This window comes from Schistocerca gregaria, chromosome 5, assembly GCF_023897955.1.
Source record: "Schistocerca gregaria isolate iqSchGreg1 chromosome 5, iqSchGreg1.2, whole genome shotgun sequence".
In the NCBI taxonomy this organism is placed as follows: Eukaryota; Metazoa; Arthropoda; class Insecta; order Orthoptera; family Acrididae; genus Schistocerca; species Schistocerca gregaria.
Window position 1 is genome coordinate 601,411,111 of NC_064924.1, and position 23,110 is coordinate 601,434,220.

General features: G+C 41.1%; 1 protein-coding gene across 1 annotated transcript in view; it reads left to right on the forward strand.

Moving 5' to 3' along the window:
- Positions 1–579: 579 nt before the first annotated feature.
- Positions 580–23,110, forward strand: part of LOC126272232 (synaptic vesicle glycoprotein 2B-like) — a 239,420-nt gene continuing 216,889 nt past the window's right edge. Inside the window, exon 1 of the mRNA XM_049974934.1 lies at positions 580–700. Within this exon, the coding sequence (XP_049830891.1) occupies positions 667–700 (34 nt within the window). The 5' untranslated portion in view covers positions 580–666. The remainder of the gene's footprint in view (positions 701–23,110) is intronic.

The window sequence follows — 23,110 nt, forward strand, 5'->3', positions numbered from 1 at the left end:
AACCTTCTATTGTTTTATTTGTGATATCCTAGGAACAGTAAAAAAAAAAAGGTTTAAATGGATCTGAGCACTATGGGACTTAACTACTGTGGTCATCATTCCCCTAGAACTTAGAACTACTTAAACCTAACTAACCTAAGGACATCACACACAACCATGCCCGAGGCAGGATTCGAACCTGCGACCGTAGCAGACGCGCGGTTCCGGACTGCGCGCCTAGAACCACTACACCACCGCGGCCGGCTTGGAACAGTCAATCCAACCGTAGCAGCTCTAATGTATTCGTAAATAAACGTGATGTAACCGACAACGTACGTTGTATATCGTAGACGAGTTTATGAGCATCGAAGACTGTATTTTACTTCGTTTGGGAAAAGAGTGAAGATACTGCCAAATAATATTTAAGAAATCCTGGCGGCGCCCATGTACAAACGGAGCAGCTGAGAGGTGACGATAGTGAAGTAACTGCAGCGGAATGCCAACTTTTAGACTTATGGTGACGCACATATTTGTGTCGTCTGAGGACATACAACTGCACAAATAGTGCTTCGTGATACGTGGCAGGGCTCCAGGTCGCTGTGAATTATGGCCGAGTGCTTCAGCTGATAAGTTTTGCTCCTTATACTGTCGTACCATCTGCTCCTGAGGCAGTAGCACGCTGAAGCCATGAAGAACACCAAGGCTACTCCAGACTCTGAAGGTAGGCACACGCGTGTGAAGGTGAAGGGCAGTTGGTGCATTTCAAGTGCCCACTCGGGGTAACTTGCTCTTACCTGTCTTCTTTCATAATTATTTTCAAGGGAGAATTTCTCCTACCTTACAAGGTTGTTAACTGTATATTTAGAAAAGGTTTGTCTTGGCTTCGTAATAAATACTTAACTTCAATCAAAAAGTTTTTTTTCGTATAAATCAAATGAGTTAAAGACTGCTATAGTTTTTAGCCTTTCGTAACTTGTGTGGCGATCATTGCACGACTAACGCGTCTGTAATATGCAAACAATGCTATGGCGTGGACCTGTATTATATTCTGACCATTCTTTACACAATGGCTTTGATAATGCTGAGTGGAATGAAGTCTTTGAAATTCTCAAGGTATCAGTGATAAAATACAGCTACCGAAAGATTATTTACGACTCGTACAGAAATCAGAGTGCAGCTACAGGAGTCAGAAGACACTGAAACGAGAAACTAGTTGAAAAGGGAGAAAGACGGGGATGTAACCTATCGACAATTTTATTCAGCCTGTATACTACGGGTGCAATAACGGATATTCAAGTTCAGAGCGACCAAATAAAATCCTTAAGATTTGTTGATGACAGCGTAATTCGGTCTTAAAACGACAAACGAGCTGGAAAATAATTTGAAAGGAATGGATAGCCTCTCGAAAAGAGATGTAAGATGAGCATCAGCGAAATGGAAACAGGAGTAATGGGATGTAGTGGAATTAAACAAGGCGATACTGAGGGGATTAGAGTAGGAAATGAAACACTAAGCTGGCCCGGGTAGCAGAGCGGTTCTAGGCGCTACAGTCTGGAACCACGCGACCGCTATGGTCGCAGGTTCGAATCCTGCTTGGGGAATGGATGTGTTTGATGTCCTTAGGTTAGTTAGGTTTAAGTAGTTCTAAGTTCTAGCGGATTGATGACCTCAGAAGTTAAGTCCCATAGTGCTCAGAGCCTTTTTTTTTTGCGATACTAAAAGCAGTAGATGTGTTTTGCCATATGAGCAGCAAAATAATCGATAATGGCCAAAGTAAAGTGGATATAAAATAAGGGCTGGCAATAATAAGAAAATAGTTTCTGAAAAGAAATATATTTTCAGATGTAATGTAAATTTAATAGTTAGAAACCCATTTCTGAAATTAATGGTTTGGATGTAAACTTAACAGAAACTGAAACGTGGGCGACAAATAGTACAGATAAGAGAATGGGAACTTTTGAAATGCGATGCTACAGAAGAACGTTGAAGGTTATATGGGTAAAACAGGTAACTAATGAAGAGGTAGTGAATCGAAATAAGATGAAAAGAAATTTGCAGCACAACTTGAGTGAAGGGAGGGATAGGACACATCCCGAAGCATCTCGCTAACGGAAGGAAGTGAGTGCAGAGATGTACATACTTGCACGGAACACACTGTCGCGGAGAGCTGTAGCAGTTTTCCGAACTAAAGACAACATCAGACACAGTTCGCTCTGAAATGAACCTGATGAAACGTTGAAAATATGTGAAACGCCTGAACGTGAGTCAGAATTTCGGTACTCGTACGACAGCGTTTTGGCTCACCAAATGAAACGCGCTCTGGTTATTTAAATGAGGAGTTCACTCTCGTCGAAAGGGTATACCCCCGATCCATACACGCGTCGGCGAGGGATGTACAAAGCGGCGGTCGCCGAGCATGCGATGACCGCCAGCAACTGAGCGCGAGACAAATCGTTCCCCAGCTGTGGCAGTCGCTCGTGGCGGCAAGTAGTGCCGTATGGTCTCAACACGGCAAGAGCATTGCTGCAAATCGAAAGGCACACAGGTTAAAGTTTTATGTCGCCCTGACGACAGGGTCAGTAAAACGAATCGCCAGCTTTGATTAGCGAACTGTAGGAAGAGAAACCGACCATGGCCTTTCCAGAGGAACCGCCCCGGTATTTGCTTTAAGCGAATTTGGAAAAAACGCTGAGAAATCCTAATTTGGAGGGTCTGACGGAAAACTGAATAATGTTCTCGCAAATGTGTCCTACCGCTGCGTCATGTCACTCGTTAGTACTCCAAATCCTCTGTAGGAATGAACATTCTACTAGAAAACGACCAATCGTCCTTTTCTGAAAACCGAAAGAAAGAAAAACACCATACACGCATTCGCAGACGAGAGTAGAAGCTTTGTCAATTCGCTGTCTTATGTCGATGTCTAAACCAAATGTAAATTCTCACGTCCTGCCGCCGGCCCATCTCGAACTGCTTAAACCGAATAAAGTTATATCAAAACATGGAGATGTGTATGTTCTACCACTTAACAAGGTCATTTCAACTGCAGAATTACGCGTCCGTGTACTATCGATATTTGAAGTCAACGGATCCGAAGACTAGGGGAGCACAAAATGCCGCCTAACAGGCGATTATGATACACAGCTTCGCAATAATCATAAATGAGTTACTATTTTGCAAGCAGCTAAACATTTGCGTGAAACAATGTCTGCACATGCAGTGCTTGTTGTTGTTACGGTCTTGCGTCTGAAAACCGATTAGATAAAGCTTTCTATGGCAGTCTGTTCTGTGCAAATGTCTTCACCGCTTCTTACGTACTCCAGCCTACATCCGTCTGAACCTGCTGGACATATTCGTCCCTTGGTCTCACCAAGCAGGTCCCCCTCCCCTCCAACGCCCCCCCCCCCCACGACCTTCGATTACCAAACTGAGGATTTCTTAATGTCTCAGGATGTCACCTACCAACCGATCCCTTCTTTTACCCAAATAGTGAAATAAATTTCTTTTTTTTCTGAATTCGATACAGTATGTCCTCATTAGTTACGTGATCGACCCGTGTAATCTTCAGCATTCTCTTGCAGCACCACATTCGTAAGCTTCTACTCGCTTCTTGTCTGAACTGCTTATTGTTCGCGTTCCACTTTCGTACAAATCTAGTCTCCAGACAACTATCTTCAAAAAGGCTACCTAACATTTACATTTATATTAAATATTAAGGAATTGCCCCTTTTCAGAAACGCTTTCTGTTCTGTTGTCAGTATGCATTTTACATCCTCGCAACTTCGACCATCGTCAATTATTTTCCTGCCCAAGTAGCAAAGCTTGTCTACTAGCTTTAGTGCCCTATTGCCTAATCTAATCACTTCATTGTCGCCCGATTTAATCCCGCTACACTCCATTAGCTTTTTTTGTTTCTGTTGATGATCATCCCACAATATCTTTTTAAGACACTATCTATTCGGTTCGACGTGCCTTCCGGTCTTTTCTCGTCTCTGAACTGTAATTTTCTTACCAGATTTCTGTTTGGTTTCCTTTACTGCTTGCTCGTTGTACAGATTGGATAACAGCGGGGATACGCTACAATCTTGCCTCACTCCCTTCTCAACCATTGCATCCCTGTCATGTCCTCCGACTCTTATAATTTCAGTCTAGTTTTTGTACAAGTTGCAAATAACCATTGGTTCCTTGTACATTTTTGTCTGGTATTTTCAGAATTTCAAAGAGTGTAGTCCGTTCAACATCGTCAAAAGCTTTCTCTAAATCTGCAATTGTTTATCCATTCTTCTGTAAATAAATCGTGTCAGTATTTTACAAGCATGACTTAGTAAGCTGATCATTCTGTAAAATTCAGCATCTTCCTTATTTAGAATTGGCGTTATTACATTCTTCTTTAACTCTGAGAGTATTTCACCTTTCTCAAACATATTGCACGTCGGGTTGAATAATTTTGTCAGTCGATTGCACTTTTAATAAATAGCTTTTCTCTATATGCGTTCCATTTTCTCTGTTCAGTACAGGCTTGCCATCTGAGCTCTTGATATTCATAGAACTGCTCCTCTTTCCTCCAAAGCTCTCTTTAATTTTTCTATAGGCGGCATCCATCTTTCCCTTGGTCGTTTACACTTTCAGAGCCGTGCATTCCTGCTGAGCCATTGGACATTTTATGCCAGTAGTAGTTTTGTAGATGTGTTTAATCCCTTTCGTCTGCTCCATCCGTTCCATCTTTATATTTGCACCTTTTTAGAAGAAGAATGTAACTACACAACAGATTCTATTTTGGGAAATATGACTGTGTGTACTGCAAGGACGCACTACCGGTTCATAGTGTCCAACGGGCACTATATTTCGGACGCCATCGTCAACGCGCTGACGAAGCGATGGCGACATGTCTGATCGCTGAAATATTGTGCCCGTTGGAAACCACGAATCGGCAGCAGACCCGTGGACTGTTCGAAAGATGTATTATTACAAAGATAAGCTTCTTGCAAAACAATACTCATTTACGACTCCTGCAAATCTGTTGGTCGTAACTGTCTGTTAAAAACAGATTTGAATCTTCAGCCGCAAGTGCTTTTGCTGTTTAGATTCCATAGTCTTCAAAGACTGACTGTAAACAGATGCAGAGTTTCACAGATAAATGACCTTTTTTCGTGGTAAAACAGACGAATCTCCATATTTTAAATTACTTTGACTTCATTTTAGCCGTTCCACGTGGCGCACTTCCCTTGGCAGTCGGAGTTGAGTTCGACTCTCTCCTCAGCGATTACGGTGATTCGTGCACTCCGCTGACAAGTAACACTCCACAGCCACGTCAAAAAAGCTGAAGAAAATAGAAGTTTATCCTAAACTACTGTATAGAACAACTCCAAGATCGTCTGATAATGACTCGAGAAACTACTGGTGAAACATTAACAGTAGTAGTGACTTTGTAAATGGGTATTTATAGGTAATGCGGACCGGTCGCTCAGACTGTCAAATGGAATGTAAAACTGCAACAGCCCTGCAATTTATGAAAGAATCATCTCCTGCTGTGGAATGGAACTACATCTTCGTAGCAAACTCTTTGTCTTAGTAAAGGAAACTGAAACTTTCACGTACATTTTAAGGCGTTGCACATAAACCAGTCACCAAATAGCTCAGTCAGTAATGGATTATGTTTCTTACAGAATGTGTGTACTGAAGACTAAAATGTAAATTACCATTACCTGACATAATTAGTCAGCACAGGAGGAGATCAGTAATTTTGTGTTGTAGTCTTCTTTTGGGAACCCATTTATTGGCCAAGATCGCTAAGTAAACATAATCACTGGATTACTTTTTTCGGCAGCATGTATTGCCATCCTCAGATCCATAAAATCGGAGAGCGGTAGCTACATCAAACACTGCTAGCACCATATTCATACTGTCAAAAAATGTTCAATGTGTGTGAAATCTTATGGGACTTAACTGCTAAGGTCATCAGTCCCTAAGCTTACACACTATACCTAAATTATCCTAAGGACAAACACACACACCCATGCCCGAGGGAGGACTCGAACCTCCGCTGGGACCAGCCGCACAGTCCTTGACTGCAGCGCCTAAGAACGCTCGGCTAATCCCGCGCGGCGACCATACTCTCACATGAGGACTGTAAAACATGCATAAATGCCTCGATCCTTTTATGCATATTGTATAGTCCTCATGTGACAAGAGTGGTGTAAGCATTGTGTGATGTAGCTACCACCGCCCGATTCTATGGGTCTGAGGACGGCAATACATATTGCGAAACAAGTACTCCAGTAATTATTGCGTCTACGTAGCGACCAAGGCAAATAAATTGGTTTTAAAAAGAAGGCTGCATTATAAAATATAAATGTTTTACAGTTTACAAAATCTATGAAAGGATTTTATTCCTGTTACCATGATATGAGCGTGTAACAAGTATTATTTATTGAATCAAATGTAGGGAAGAAAGTGACCATGAGCCAGACTTTGGATACAAAGGTCTGAGGTACAATCCGTTGTCGATTCAAGCCACTTAAAATTTCTGTCATCTCTGGCAGTGTCTGCTACTACGAAAAAAAAAGATAGAAATGGGTGTGGATGGCTAAATTAAGAAAAAAATGGACGCAGACTTCTGTCCTAGATTAAATTCCCGATCCCCGAAGCACATTCGATTTCTTTTGGGTTTCGACGCGGAAATACCTTGAAATTCTAGTTTTTGCCTATCTCTAATACGGCCTAGAGAAAATGTCAAGCTTGACAATGCAGCTGTTGCAATGTGTTGTTCGTATGCGAGCCCACCAAGTTTTAGAATTACTCATTTCTCCCAGGAAACTGGGAGCCGATTTTATTAGTCTGTCGTACTTCATTTCTAATTCCATCGTGACGTGCTTGTTAGCTGTCATATCAGCTGGTGGAGTGACGAGCATCTTACGAAACGTATTTGCTTCCGCGTACGTGACATTGGTGAGGTGATGCGACGTTACGTGTAAAGTTGTAAATGTGTGCAACGTGGAAACGCGTTCAACTGGAACATCGATTCGAGTGTGACATTGAAGAGCTTGTGGAGCAGTATTAGGAGTGGGACAATAAAAATATTCGCCAGGTTATGAATGAAAATAGGTATTAAAACGAAAACTGCAAAATAATAAAAGACGTCGACTCATACGATGTGTAAATATGCTCGGGATTCCAGAAAACGCGAGTCAGAGGACAACTCACGTAGAAAGGAATTCAAAAAGCCTAAAACTGGTGGGTTGTGTTAGATCTAGACCATAATATTATCCAGTTTTCCGTCAACAACCAATACTATTGTGGAATAATAAAACATGATAGTAAAACTGCACGTTTAAATACTATGTAAAAGATAAAGGTTAGAATCTGGCACTCTTATTTTATCTATCTGCCTCGTGATTGTGAAAAATCGGTATGCGTTTCAGCAAGAAGGTAGCTCGAGCCTAAGCTGGGGTGGACGAAAATCGTACAGTTTCGCTGAGAAAGGAAGAACAGTTCTGAGATTTTACGCCACACCTGTGAGTACTCCTGCTGTTAGTATCATTAAAATTTTATGGCTGTCTTCAAAATGAAACTGAATTTGCACGCTTTTCTGTGTGGCGGAGCATAAAGGTCACAATTAACTCGTACGTTTGTGGGTACGTAGCCGAATCTACTGGTTACTGAGGAGTGTGTAATACAGGAGTGTGTAATATGACAGATTGTCACACTCTTTGCTTCGAAGGATCAGGCTCTGAACGTGCAGACAAAAACGAGGCTACAGGACTCTTTTAAGTTCTTAAGTTACTTCAAACCACTGTGATTAATTTAACATGATTTATTGGTTGTTACACATCTCCTCGGAATAAATACTGTAAAAAAAATTCACACAGAAAGTGGGGAACAGAAAATGATTCAGGAATTTCAGTTTTGGAAATCCACCGATAATAGTATGTTCTCGATGCATTTCGTCACTATAAATCTAGCTTTGTATTGATCTCTCAGGTTTTAAAGAATAACTCTTCTCTACACCTGACGTACACCAGTACTTTTCTACCGCTACACTGGTTTGCTCTCCTTTGACTGCAGGCTGTTTATTAATATTCACTTTTTTGCGCTTATCACTAGCAGTAATTTTGCCCAACTACAGTTACTCAGAATTCCACCTGACAACAGGTTCCCACAGAAAAACAAGTTGTCACGCACGAGGCGAGCAAGGATAAACATCCACTCTTGCTGTTATCTTCTTTAATTTTTGTGCCTCGTCTCCAAGCAAATAGTTACGGGGCCCTTACGCGATCTGCCGTTGAATTCAATCTTCCATGTTTCAAGAAAGCTCGCAACCATTTACGTTTCGAGGAAGTTTCATTTTATGCGCTTTTTAAGTGCACATGTTTGGTGTGTAGATTTTATACGTTGATTTCCCAGATGTTGTACAATTGTTTGTTGAGTTATTATGTCATCTGCTGAGCGGCTGCAATGTGCGAGGTATATTTGCGGAACATGCATTTCAGCCGTTGATTACAAAGACATCAGTGAACTGAAAGTAATTGCACTTGTAAAAGATATTGTAATGTTTATTTCAGGTAATCCATTGTTTATTATAAGCAGTTCGCTTAGAATATTAATTTGTATTTAGTCTATTTTTCTGTAATTTGTAGTGTCAACTTGTCTGAACGGAAAAATGCATAAAATCACCGAATTATTAGACAAAGTTTTAGATCACATCGAATTCTCAATAAAATATTGAGTGCAACTTGCGAGATTGATGCAGTTTGTGAGAGACTTATTTGAAGGAAAGAAGCTGATGGTTTAACTTCCCATTGATCAAGATGTCATTAGAGACCTGGAATCGACTAGGATAATGAAAATCAGCCACATTCCTTTCAAAAAGACCAGCCAAGCATTTACCGCAGTAGCTTGTTAGGAAAACCACAGAAAACCCGAACTATGAAAGCCGGATGGTGATTTGAACTCCACTACTGCCAATCGCGAGTACAAGGTGTCCTTTTTAATTTACGTTTTATTGAAACCAGCTCTCAAAGGCCTGGTACAGATTTTAAAAAATCTATGCGTAGAAGTAACAATATAAAGAGTTTAAACAATGATTTAAGATTAATTTACAGTATCCACACAGGCACAATACATGTAACTAAACAATCCTGATAAAATTCCAACTATAGAGAGATTAGGATATTGAAAAGAACTCAACGAACTGGAAAGTGTCCAACTGGAGATTAAAGAGAATAATGTAAGGCCTAACAGTACACCATATTTCACAAACTCCAGTTATGTGTGAAATAACAAGGGCTTAGTTTATTTGGGTTTCTTCATAACAAGTACAACTGGTGCTTTCGCTTTCATTTTCACGAGGTTTTGCAGTAACAGGTTGTAAGGTTTGCGGGGGTTTGTTTTTGTTTATTCTTGAATTGAGAACAACTGTGTGAGGTGATATGACAAGTTTAATGTCGCAATATTTCTCACCACATTACAGCTTTTCACACAGTCTTCAACTCACCAACATAAAAGCAGTGCAATGGATAACGCGTCTTGCCAACATCAAAAAGTTAAATAAGTTTATACACAACAAGGTTAAATATTAACTCTCTGAAATAACATTGATCTTGAGCACAATATTATGAAAGTTTAATTGGAAGTTTCCTTACATTGATCCTAAGCACAATAATATGAAAGTTTAGTTGGACATTTCTTTGCAAAATTGCTCCTACACATACGTTATGATGTCGGTCAGTACTACGAAAATCGTCCGTCTCCGGTTCAAAGTTCGGTACTATTTAGGATGACAATCAAGTCTACGTCGGATGGTTAGTCAAGTGACAAGTTTGAGTGCAAGATTACCCAAGGCCGCTCGAGTTTACAGTGGATGCAAGCTGGTGAACCAACAAGGTATACAACTCTGTACGCGGTATTTACCTTAAGCTGCGACGTGCTGCTGTTTGCAAGGCCGTGCTCTCGCACTGAAATTCCTACAAAACTAATCTGCCCTTTGCTGAACTACTCAGCAGAAACTTTCTTTATGTTTCTCGTTATGCGAGAAAACATGTACTCAGCCCTGGTCTTATATGTGGCGATATACACACGCATGGTTGGAGCAGCGTGCATATTATAGTGCCCTCTCAGGAACAGTTAACTAATTTGGCTGGTTCGTTTCTCCACAGTTGGGGCTAAACGTTGCTACAGCTAATTTTAGCTGGAGTGCAGCCACTGTGAAGCAGTGTGCCCACCAATTTCTTCTCTGCGTCGTACGGAGCATTAAGCGCTCCATTCTGCACTTGAAGCTAGTTCAGAGAAGAATAATCACACCAAATTTCTCTCTTGTCTTACCCGTGGCAGAACTGCCTCACTCCACTTGGGTTCCTTTTTCACATCACGGCTTTTTTTTCGATCAATAGGAGCGTTCCTCTCATTTTGTAGAAACACCCTCTACCAATCGCAACGTTCCTTCTATCAAACTGCGTCGAAACGTCAGTAGTCTTCTTCTTCCTAGTGAGTTTCCGCCAATCGGGGGTTTTGTGCCCGTTCTAGATGCCTAAAGTACTTTGACCTTTATCGAAACGCAGTTTTCTAAAGCTGCTTCTCTGCCCTTGTACCGATACCCTCGCTACAGCCGGCTCTCGAGCTTGAACCACCTGGGCCGGGGTCGCTGTCCTCTTTCCTGGCACCCCTTTAAGTGGTCGCCGGCGTAACGCCTTCAGCGCGGTTTTGCTATGCCATTGTGGAGCTGTCTTTTCAAAACTAAAAGCGACTCGACTCACGTTCCCTGTTCTACCTTCTGCTCACAGACATGCATTGTATAGGAATGGTGTGTTGATTACCGTCGATTGACTGCCATCCCTTTTTGCATAACATATTGATAGGCAAATGTTCTCACAACTGTCGATTTACGTTAGGTGTCATCCTCACCTTGTCATTGTGATTTGTAAAGGCCTCATGTAAGGTGTGAATCTGATCTTTTATTCCGCCACCTTACATATCCTCCTCCTTCCGTCTTCAGTTTTGTACTGGGTCAATCAATGGCTGAGAAATTGATTGAAGACAGTGTAAAATTTTGGTTCACCTGCTGACTGTAGCAATTGAGATGTTTACTGACCAACTTCAAACGATGTGTGTATATTTATAAAGTTGTACCATCTGAAAATTGTCCTTTTTATTTTGAGTCTGTTCTATTTTATTCAGTTAATTTATGTTAAACGATGATGGATATGTATTGAAGTATACGTCTTGCCGCGTTTCCTTTAAATGTGGCATGATGGTTGTCTGTGCCTCGCCGTGTTCCCATCGAGAACGGAATGACGGTCGGCAGAGAGAAAGGTGTGAAGGTCTGAGTGTGTCGTGAATGCGTGGTAGCCGTTGTTGCATTATGTCTATGCCTGTGGTGCAGTTGAATTGGAGATCAATTTTTGGCAGCCAAAATTTTTCCGCTTCCACATTCGTCGAATCCTTATGCCGATTCACTGTGGGTCATTTCGTCGGTAGATTTCCATACGAGTTGTTATCTTCCATTTTTGTGGTATTCCCTCCGAAAGCGTTGCAATCTTCCCTAAAGAACATCGAATATATATGCTGTTAGCACAGTTAAATTATATTCTCTCTGGTAATTAAATGTAATAATGGTCTTTTATAGAAAGGAATTCGAAAAGATTTCTTGCTCTTTTCTGGTCCAGGCTCTTCTTTCTTCCAAATCTTCTGCGTTGTGCCTTCTGTTCTCAGTGCTTCCTTCTGTCTTCTTACTTGTGTCTTCTTTCTTCTCTGGACCGGGAGTTAGGATTGAAGACCTGTTTAACATCGTTGTCTTTTCTCCGTTCTCATGGCGTCTTCTTCACAGTTGTTGTCTATTCTTCATTGTAATCGGTTGTTCATCTAGATAAGTTGAACAGCCTCCCATCCATTTCCTGCTCCGTCCCATGTGTTATCAGGGATTGCCAACCAGATGTTGAATTTCGTATGGTCTGATGACAGTTTCCGCTATTCTGCACAAAGAATTACAGAAACGCGTTTCTTCTTCTTCCTGTGGTGACTCTAAGCTTCCGCTCGTCCTCGCAGTCATGTGTCCGCCTTCGTTCCGGCTCGGAGGACATTCTTTATCCTTTCATATTCAGCTTTGAACAGGTAAGAATAAAGCTCACTTCAGAGTGCAAGTTGCTTGCATTCAGGCTGCGCTTTATTTCTCCAAACTTTTCCACAGAGGAGTTATCTTCTAGGAACGTCTTTTCCACCAAGGCCCCTTCTTTTGTTATCTCGTAAGCTGACTTACCGGGCACTCACACGCAGTGCTCCTTCCTCTTACGCCTAACCGCTCTCCTAAGTCTCGTCGTCGATCTGGCCGCAATGATGCTGCACCTTGGCTGCCGACTTCATCTTCAATATGTGACAATCTTACTTTCCTTACATCCCTAGACTACGCTATCAACTTTACACTATGAACTTTACAAACATTAAACAAATTTTTATATGACTTTAAAAAACGTATCAAAATTAGCTACCCCTTTTTTTCATTTAATTTAATTCTACTATAAGATAGAGGTCATGGTTTCCTCATCTTCATCACGATGGATAGTAAGAGTGAAATTGATGGTGATGACGATTAGTATGTTAGTAACCTTTTTTTTCTAACTACAGGTATATTATATTGTTTTGAAAACTTCGCACCTTGACGCCAACTCCAACGTCTTTTTTTCTGCAATCTCTTCTTTTTGTCCTCAGCTGCAACAGAACCTCAAAATACACTTTTTATATTTGTTTTTTGTTATAGCGCTTCAAAAACCTGCTCTATTGTTCTGTTGTATTATTTTTAACTTCGTAGTTATCCCTTCCTCCTATTTTTTCGATCGCAAACTTTTACATTCCTGTCTTCCCTCATTGTATCTTCCATATAGAAATCTTTTCTGGGAGAACTTAAGCTCCTACTGTTCTACCTCCTGCCACGAAATAACATGTTTCTTGCTTATCATAATATTGAAATTCTCTTTCCTACTAGTTATCTCCTAACGACTTCTTAGTTTTCTTTCTCTCATCTTTCTATTTCAATATCAGATTGTGGTATCTTCCATAAATCCTATATGTTTCACATATTCCCCAACATATCTCTTCGATTATTTGTTCATCGTCCTCGGCGGAACAAAAATTGAAATGCATATCTCCTTCCCCCTTAATCATTTGTTTCCTACCTTCTTCCACACTTCTTTTCTTCTACAAAAATCAACTAGCTCACCCTTCACACTACGTTCAAATGTGTGTGAAATCTCATGGGACTCAACTGCTAAAGGTCATCAGTCCCTTACACACTACTTAACCTAAATTACCCTAAGGACAAACACGTACACCCATGCCCGAGGGAGGACTCGAACCTCCGCTGGCTGCACTGCGTCTTTAAGAGAGAATCTACTACTATTTCGTTAAACTATCCACATGCTGATCTCTATTTTTCTTCTTATGTTCAATTCTTTCCCCAGAACACATTTAATTTGCAGAAGAGTTACATTAATTGTTACTTTCCTGTCTTTTTATCATCATTATTAATTTACCTCCTTACGAAATTTATTTTATTTAATTAATCGAGATAAGTACAAATTAAAAGTTCTAATTATGTGCATTTTTCTTTCTTTCCTATTCTATGTTTTCATTTTCTTTTCTCTAAACTTTGTATATAGAAAAGAATTTTACTTTCAACGCTATAACCTTCCCATCGCTTGGTGTTAAATTACAAAATGCCTGTGTTTTACTTTAACTACTGGAGGGAATTCACTTCTAATTAGGTATCACTATTGGTGTTATAAATGATGCTTTATCGACATGGCATACTGTTTCCTTCTCCGTTTCGTATAACCGCGCTGAATCTTCTACAGTTTGGTCATCATCACAATTTTTTTTACTACTGTCTATATTTACCGTTCTGACTTCTGTTCCTCATCATCGTTCGTCGATTCCCAGTCAATTGAATCGCAGCATGCTGGTGTCTATATTCGATCTCCCCTTAAACCAACTTTAAAATCTGGCTTATCAAAACTAAGTCCATTTACTTGTTTGATTATACAATTAACTTCATTATTCGATCGAATTACTTGTGACTGGTCTTCGTTCCGCTCATCTCGTCAATTTGGTCTTTTACCTGGGTTTGGTAGCCTCACCTCGACTTGCTCTATCGGTTCATTTCGCATGTTTTAACCCGCTCAAGCTTGATTTCCTCAACCTTTCTGCGTTCTGGCCATTCCACTTCCACCTGAATAACCTGGATTTGGCTGCTGAAAACCTCTAAACTTTACTCCTTCATTTTCACGGGGATTGTATCTCGGATCATATTTACCACCATTGTTTCTAGGACCAAATCCCCCATTATAATTCCTCGGTCCCCCGAAACCAGAATTGTTATTTGCCCTCTGTGCGTTACCAAAACCATAGTTATTATTGTTCTCCCATGAGCGACTACCACTCCTTCCAAAACCATTACCTTTTCCCCCGTTATTCTCACCGTTGGAACTATTATTAAAACCTGATCGGTTACCGTTACTCCCCCTACCGTTTTTTTCTCTCTGCTTGTACGTTGTTTTCTTGTGTCAACTTCACTGAAGATGAATTCTAGTTCTCTTAACATTCCTTTAAATGCTTGTATGTTATGTCCTGCCCTACCAACCAATGACTGCTGATAACGTAACAGTAGCTTCATTGTGCACATCCGTATCAGTTCCCAATCACTGTATGGATTATCTAAGCACTGATTTTTCTTTGTCATATCTTCGAAAAATCTAACGGGTTTCTTTTCTCCGGAATGTTCGAACAACTCTTTCTGCAGCAACTCATACTTTGTTCTGTTTTGTGTTTCTGTGGACCAGTACCGCTCCAAGAATGCAGTTTTAAATTGTTCATATGAATGACAGGTTCGCCGCTACTCTTTGCATGGTTTCCGTTGTTGCTCCGTCCATATGCCCACAAATGATGTCAAGTTTATGGCTAAGTGGCCAATGCTCTGGTAAACCGATCTGTAATTGATTTATGAACGTGCGTGGATGTAAGTCGTTCCCACTTTCTTTGTAATGTTGGATTTTCTGACTGTCAAAAAAAGATCATTGTCAAATTTTTCTCTTCCACCATACGGCGTTTGTGTTTTAACAACATTACTCGTTTCTTTCAATTGTGTCATGTTCTCTTGTACTCTTTCTACCACATTTGGGCCTTGAGCTGACATATTTATGTCCCATTTAACATTGTATTTACGAAGAGGTGTGCAGTTGTCTACACCGTACCGTTCCTCGTGTATCGGATTGAAAGATTCGTTTACAGTTCCCCTTACTGGTTCCGTGTTTGGCCTTTCTATTACATTCACATTAGCGTGCGGTCTGTAACCAGTTGTGCTGTGACTCGGCAATTGTGGAATTGGTAGACGTGTCGTCGCAATTTGCTCCGCTCCCGCGACACCCGTGTACTTTCGGAGGGTCGGCTGCCGCTCTGCTGGAAAGCGCGCATCTACGGTTTCTCGCTACCATGTCTGGTGTGAGCGCACATCACCTACTTCGCTCGCCTGTGTTAACTGTTCCTTCCCTATTTGTTTTTGTTTTGCTTCCGTAATTATAGACGCAACCTTCTGTGGATGTACGATTGGAATCTCATGACGTTTTTGTGTTTCCGCTACTGCTACGGAAGATTTCACAACTGACTTTCTTCTTGCTGGATTACTGACCATTACTATGTCAGATGATACTACCGATTCCACCACCTCGATACTACTTTCTGGAGTCTCTCGCCTCTCTCTAGATTTCAGTGAACTGTTCATTGACTTTTGTTCGTAATTTTTACCGATCTTCGCGGACTTTTTCGAATCCCACGTAAGTTTCAAATTGGAGACTACTTAAGGCAGAATTTGTCTCTGTTTTTAGCTTTGCCGTTTCGGTCTTTAGATCTGTTAACCCTGTATTTGTTTTAAGATTTAAATTCTTTTACTCTGTATTTGTTTCAAATCTCAAATCTGTTAACCCTGCATTTGTCTGCTTTACAACCATAGTGGGTTGCTTCAATATTGCGAACACATCTGGCTCTTCGCCATCGTCACCTGTCACTATTCGATGAAAATTTTCCCGTTCGCGTCTTTCACGTGGCGTTTCACCGACTTCCGTACACAATGCGGACGCACTTACACACATTCTTTCAGTTCGAAACTGTCCCGGTTGGTTCAAAATTACTATATTCAGTTCAACATACCGAAGTTGCTCGTCCTCTGACTCTACTTCTGACCCACTACATCCATCATTCATTTGTTTTTGCGCATTCTCTGACTGTGATACCAATCTTGAAACTGCTACCATTCCCTCTGCACTATCACTACGCCCCGTTTCGTGACCTGTACTCGATACTTTTTGCTCTACATCAATTTCCGCCCTGTCAAGATCTTGAGTTTGACCTATCTGCGGTACTCTCCGTTCTCCCGCCATTTCAGTTCGTTTCTCGAACCGCGCGAGCCTGCGCTCTCGTCACCATCAAGTTATAGGACCTTACAGGTTTCCAAAATATCATAGAAAGTTTCTTAGACTATGTACACAACATTAGCAAAACTGTTTACTGTTTGTGGACTTTCAACCCAACTCAACAACGCCGTGAATAACTTCGAGAGCGCCAGCGAGGCAATGCTCAATCCACTTCAACTCAATGATACTTTGATTCTACGTGTCAATACAACCTTTCCACACTTTGGATCACACATTTACTGTATTTGTCCACTATACATTTACATACATTGGGTAACCTCGTCACAAAACAACATGAAAATCAGTTTTTTTTTAATTCAAAAATTTGTTTTTATTACTTATTTGACTAATTGCAATCCAGTCAGACCAATTACCATCCTGGCAGGGTCGCCATTTGTAAGGTTGTGGGGGTTTCTTTTTGCTTATTCTTGAATTGAGAACAACTGTGTGAGGTGATATGACAAGTTTAATGTCGCAATATGTCTCACCACATGACAGATTTCACACAGTTTTCAACTCGCCTACATAAAAACAGTGCAATGGATAATGCGTCTTGCCGACATCAAAAAGTGAAATAAGTTTATACACAACAAAGTTAAATATTAACTCTCTGAAATAACATTAATCTTGAGCACAATATTATGAAAGTTTAATTGGAAGTTTCCTTACATTGATCCTAAGCACAATAATATGAAAGTTTAGTTGGACATTTCTTTGCAAAATTGCTCCTACACATACGTTATGATGTCGGTCAGTACTACGAAAATCGTCCGACTCCGGTTCAAAGTTCGGTACTATTTAGGATGACAATCAAGTCTACGTTGGATGGTTAGTCAAGTGACAAGTTTGAGTGCAAGATTACCCAAGGCCGCTCGAGTTTACAGTGGATGCAAGCTAGTGAACCAACAAGGTTTACACCTCTGTACACGGTATTTACCTTAAGCTGTGACGTGCTGCTGTCTGCAAGGCCGCTCTCTCCCACTGAAATTCCTACAAAACAATTGTGGCCTTTGTTGAACTTCCCAGCAGAAACTTTCTCTAGGTTTCTCGTTATGCGAGAAAACATGTACTCAGCCCTGGTCTTATATGTGGCGATATTCACGCGCATGGTTGGAGCAGCGTGCATATTATAGTGCCCTCTCAGTTCTGGCGAGAACAGTTAACTAATTTGGCTGGTTCGTTTCTCCACAGTTGGAGCTAAACGTTGCTACAGCTAATTTTAGCTGGAGTGCAACCACTGTGAACGCAGCATTAAGTGCTCCATTCTGCACTTGACGCCATTTCAGAGAAGAGTCACCACACCAAATTTCTCTATTGTCTTACTCGTGGCAGTGAGAGGCACCCACATGCCTTGCTCATACTGTGGCATCAAGCAGTGGTCTGCCAACCTAGTGGATTTATTCTTATTTATCGAGTAACACAATTAACCTACAAATTATTCTCCTGTTTGAATATTACGCAACGGAAACGGATAACGCACATCTGACTATTAGAAATTTACACAACTCTGATTGTTCACAACGCTCTGGCAATACCACATCTTCTTCCTTGCCCAACAGCTTTGATCATCACGTGGCCATCGCACTGAATATGAATGGCGCACACATTATAAATTCTGCATATCATGACTACACTCTATTCGAAGAACAAGGCCACCAATCCTTTTCTTTTCACTATCCTTTTTTTTATTCAGATAAATTCTATTATGATTCACAGATAACCTAAACACACCATTACATTTTATACTACAATTACACATTAGAAACTCCGCCCAGTGGGCATGGCTTTACATTGGTGATTCTCTATCTTATGGTCTCGTAATCATCTAATGCTACAGTGTACTTTCTGCAGAGGATGGTGGATCTTTTGCTATATCTCACACTTCGACTCTCACACCCATCATCACGAAAATTTCCTCCAGACAGAGCAGTACAAAAAGGAACATGCATAACCCATTGCCTCTGAACCTATCTAGCAGCTTCCCCATGCAAACCACACATACTTAAATTGCATGAAATACATCACACTGGATACATAGAATACACACAAAGGATAGTCACAACGTTAGAATCACTTCACTTTCAGCTTTCCCACTTCAATTTGCATTCATCCCAGTTTCACAAGACACTGCCCCACTAGGTAACTTTTCTTTCCTACTACGAACTCTGGAGGATATATTTACGTCTTCCTGTGCCATGCAAACCAAGTGGCATTGCTGGATAGACGGCTGACTCACCTTGCTTCTCTCTCAGAGTATTAGAGTTTGAATCCAGCGTCACAAGGAAACATAACACGCAAAGTAATATTAAGATCATATTCGTCACACACGCGAGTCCTCAACTGATACCTTGGACGAGTACTTCTCTTTATCCTTTGTCTCATACACAGATTGAGACTCACACAGTACTCACCACGTGGAAATGCTCGTCTCTAATTTCAAGTCCTGCGCACACCATTTCTTAAATATTTCCAACTTATAGTACACACGTCAGTAATTCAGCTTAACTTTAGCACTCGGAAGTATTTCAACTTATTACCAGCACTCGCAAGTATTTCAACTTAGTACTACACGTGGTTTCATTGTGACTGTTGGTCACTTCCGAAGATTACTACGATCCCTTTAATATTACCTGTCATTTAATTCTCCCCACAAAAGTTCCTGAAATAGAGAAATTATTATTCCAAGCTACTCTTATTTCACGTCCATACCATTCTCTCCACTCTTTTGTCTTTACGGAGCACATCTAAGACAGATCTTACCAACACAAGATCCAGCGCCAGAGTGCTGAAACATGGCCGTTGTTCACGTCATCTCGCTCGCACCTCCCTCGAGGTGGGGGAGCACCTTACTACCGTATTAGTCAGACACATTTCAGGCGCTCAAAGTTCAGGTAAATTTCAAGGTGACCAAAGGACCGTCTCAAAGATGATCATATATTGCACATTCACTATCTGCGATTAGCAGACGACCATACATTCATTCAATTCTCATGTCTCACCAAATTGGATATAGGGATTTATTTTGTGGGAGTGCACATGTGGTCAAATAAATAAATAAATTTTCCTTCTTTCCTACACTGATATCTGGCTTCGGTGTATTAAGTGAAATTGAGTTATTATTAGAAAAAATATGTTGTTCTGACAAGACTAACGAAGAATGTTGTACCTATTTTCAATGTCGGGCAGTACTGTACCCTTTCAGCAGAACTGTCTGCCTCCACTTGGGTTCCTTTTTCACGCCACGGCTTTCTTTAACGACCAATCGGAACATTCCTCTCATTTTGTAGAAACACTCTCTACCAATCGCAACGTTCCTTCTAACAAACTGCGTCGAAACTTCAGTAGTATTCTCCTTCCTAGTGAGTTTCCACCAATTGGACGTTTTGTGCCCGTTCCAGATGCCTAAAGTACATTGACCTTTCCGTGTGTCACACTCGCTGGACGAAAATGCGTCACTAGCTTTTGTTCGTCTCTTGTTGGAATTTCGAAACGCAGTTTTGTAAAGCTTCTTTTCTGCCCTTGTACCGATGCCCTCGCTACAGTCGGCCATCCAGCTTGAATCACCTGGCCCGAGGTCGCTGTCCTCTTTCCTGCCCCCCCCCCCCCCCCCCCCCCATGAACCACGGACCTTGCCGCTGGTGGGGAGGCTTGCGTGCCTCAGCGTTACAGATGGCCGTACCGTAGGTGCAACCACAACGGAGGGTATCTGTTGAGAGGCCAGACAAATGTGTGGTTCCTGAAGAGGGGCAGCAGCCTTTTCAGTAGTTTCAGGGGCAACAGTCTGGATGATTGACTGATCTGGCCTTGTAACATTAACCAAAACGGTCTTGCTGCGCTGGTACTGCGAACGGCTGAAAGCAAGGGGAAACTACAGCCGTAATTTTTCCCGAGGGCATGCAGCTTTACTGTATGATTAAATGATGATGTCGTCCTCTTGGGTAAAATATTCCGGAGGTAAAATAGTCCCCCATTCGGATTTCCGGGCAGGGTCTACTCAAGAGGACGTCGTTATCAGGAGAAAGATAACTGGCGTTCTACGGACAGGAGCGTGGAATGTCAGATCCCTTAATCGGGCAGGTAGGTTAGAAAATTTAAAAAGGGGAATGGATAGGTTAAAGTTAGATATAGTGGGAATTAGTGAAGTTCGGTAGCAGGAGGAACAAGACTTCTGGTGAGGTGAATACAGGGTTATAAATACAAAATCAAATAGGGGTAATGCAGGAGTAGGTTTAATAATGAATAAAAAAATAGGAGTGCGGGTAAGCTACTACCAACAGCATAGTGAGCGCATTATTGTAGCCAAGATAGACACAAAGCCCACGCCTACTACAGTAGTACAAGTTTATATGCCAATTAGCTCTGCAGATGATGATGAAATTGAGGAAATGTATGATGAGATAAAAGAAATTAGTCAGGTAGTGAAGGGAGACGAAAATTTAATAGTCATGGGTGACTGGAATTCGTCAGTGGGAAAAGGGAGAGAAGGAAACATAGTAGGTGAATATGGATTGGGGGGGAAGAAATAAAAGAGGAAGCCGTCTGGTAGAATTTTGCACAGAGCATAACTTAATCATAGCTAATACTTGGTTCAAGAATCATAAAAGAAGGTTGTATACATGGAAGAATCCTGGTGATACTAAAAGGTATCAGATAGATTATATAATGGTAAGACAGAGATTTAGGAATCAGGTTTTAAATTGTAAGACATTTCCAGGGGCAGATGTGGACTCTGACCACAATCTATTGGTTATGAACTGTAGATTAAAACTGAAGAAACTACAAAAAGGTGCTAATTTAAGGAGATGGGGCCGGCCGCGGTGGTCTAGTGGTTCTACGCGCGCAGTCCGGAACCGCGGGACTGCTACGGTCGCAGGTTCGAATCCTGCCTCGGGCATGGATGTGTGTGATGTCCTTAGGTTAGTTAGGTTTAAGTACTTATAAGTTCTAGGGGATTGATAACCACAGCAGTTAAGTCCCATAGTGCTCAGAGCCATTTGAACCATTTTTTTTTAAGGAGATGGGACCTGGATAAACTGAAAGAACCAGAGGTTTTAGAGAGTTTCAGGGAGAGCCTAAGGGAACAATTGACAGGAATGGAGGATAGAAATACAGTAGAAGAAGAATGGGTAGCTCTGAGGGATGAAGTAGTGAAGGCAGCAGAAGATAAATTAGGTAAAAAGACGAGGGCTAATAGAAATCCGTGGGTAACAGAAGAAATATTGAATTTAATTGATGAAAGTAGAAAATATAAAAATGCAGTAAATGAAGCAGGCAAAAAGGAATACAAACGTCTCAAAAATGAAGTCGACAGGAAGTGCTAAATGGCTAAGCAGGGATGGCTAGAGGACAAATGTAAGGATGTAGAGGCTTATCTCACTAGGGGTAAGATAGATACTGCCTACAGGAAAATTAAAGAGACCTTTGGAGAAAAGAGAGCCACTTGCATGAATATCAAGAGCTCAGATGGAAACCCAATTCTAAGCAAAGAAGGGAAGGCGGAAAGGTGGAAGGAGTATATAGAGAGTCTATACAAGGGCGACGTACTTGAGGACAATGTTCTGGAAATGGAAGAGGATGCAAATGAAGATGAAATGGGAGATACGATACTGCGGGAAGAGTTTGACAGAGCACTGAAAGACCTGAGTCGAAACAAGGCCCCGGGAGTAGACAACATTCCATTAGAACTGCTGACGGCCTTGGGAGAGCCAGTCCTGACAAAACTCTACCATCTGGTGAGCAAGATGTATGAGACAGGCGAAATACCCTCAGACTTCAAGAAGAATATAATAATTCCAATCCCAAAGAAAGCAGGTGTTGACAGATGTGAAAATCACCGAACTATGTTTAATAAGTCACAGCTGCAAAATACTAACGCGAATTCTTTACAGACGACGGAAAAACTGGTAGAAGATCAGTTTGGATTCCGCAGAAATGTTGGAACACGTGAGGCAATACTAACCTTACGACTTATCTTAGAAGAAAGATTAAGAAAAGGCAAACCTACGTTTCTAGGATTTGTAGACTTAGAGAAAGCTTTTGACAATGTTGACTGGAATACTCTCTTTCAAATTCTAAAGATGGCAGGGGTAAAATACAGGGAGCGTAAGGCTATTTATAATTTGTACAGAAACCATATGGCAGTTATAAGAGTCGAGGGGCATGAAAGCGAAGCAGTGGTTGGGAAGGGACTGAGACAGGGTTGTAGCCTCTCCCCGATGTTATTCAATCTGTATATTGAGCAAGCAGTAAAGGAAACAAAAGAAAAATTTGGAGTAGGTATTAAAATTCATGGAGAAGAAATAAAAACTGTGAGGTTCGCCGATGACATTGTAATTCTGTCAGAGACAGCAAACGACTTGGATGAGCATATTGAGCGGAATGGACAGTGTCTTGAAAGGATGATATAAGATGAACATCAACAAAAGCAAAACGAGAATAATGGAATGTAGTCGAATTAAATCAGGTGATGCTGAGGGAATTAGATTAGGAAATGAGACACTTAAAATAGTAAAGGAGTTTTGCTATTTAGGGAGTAAAATAACTGATGATGGTTGGAGTAGAGAGGATATAAAATGTAGACTGGCAATGGCAAGGAAAGCATTTCTGAAGAAGTGAAATTTGTTAACATCGAATATAGATTTATGTATCAGGAAGTCGTCTCTGAAAGTATTTGTTTGGAGTGT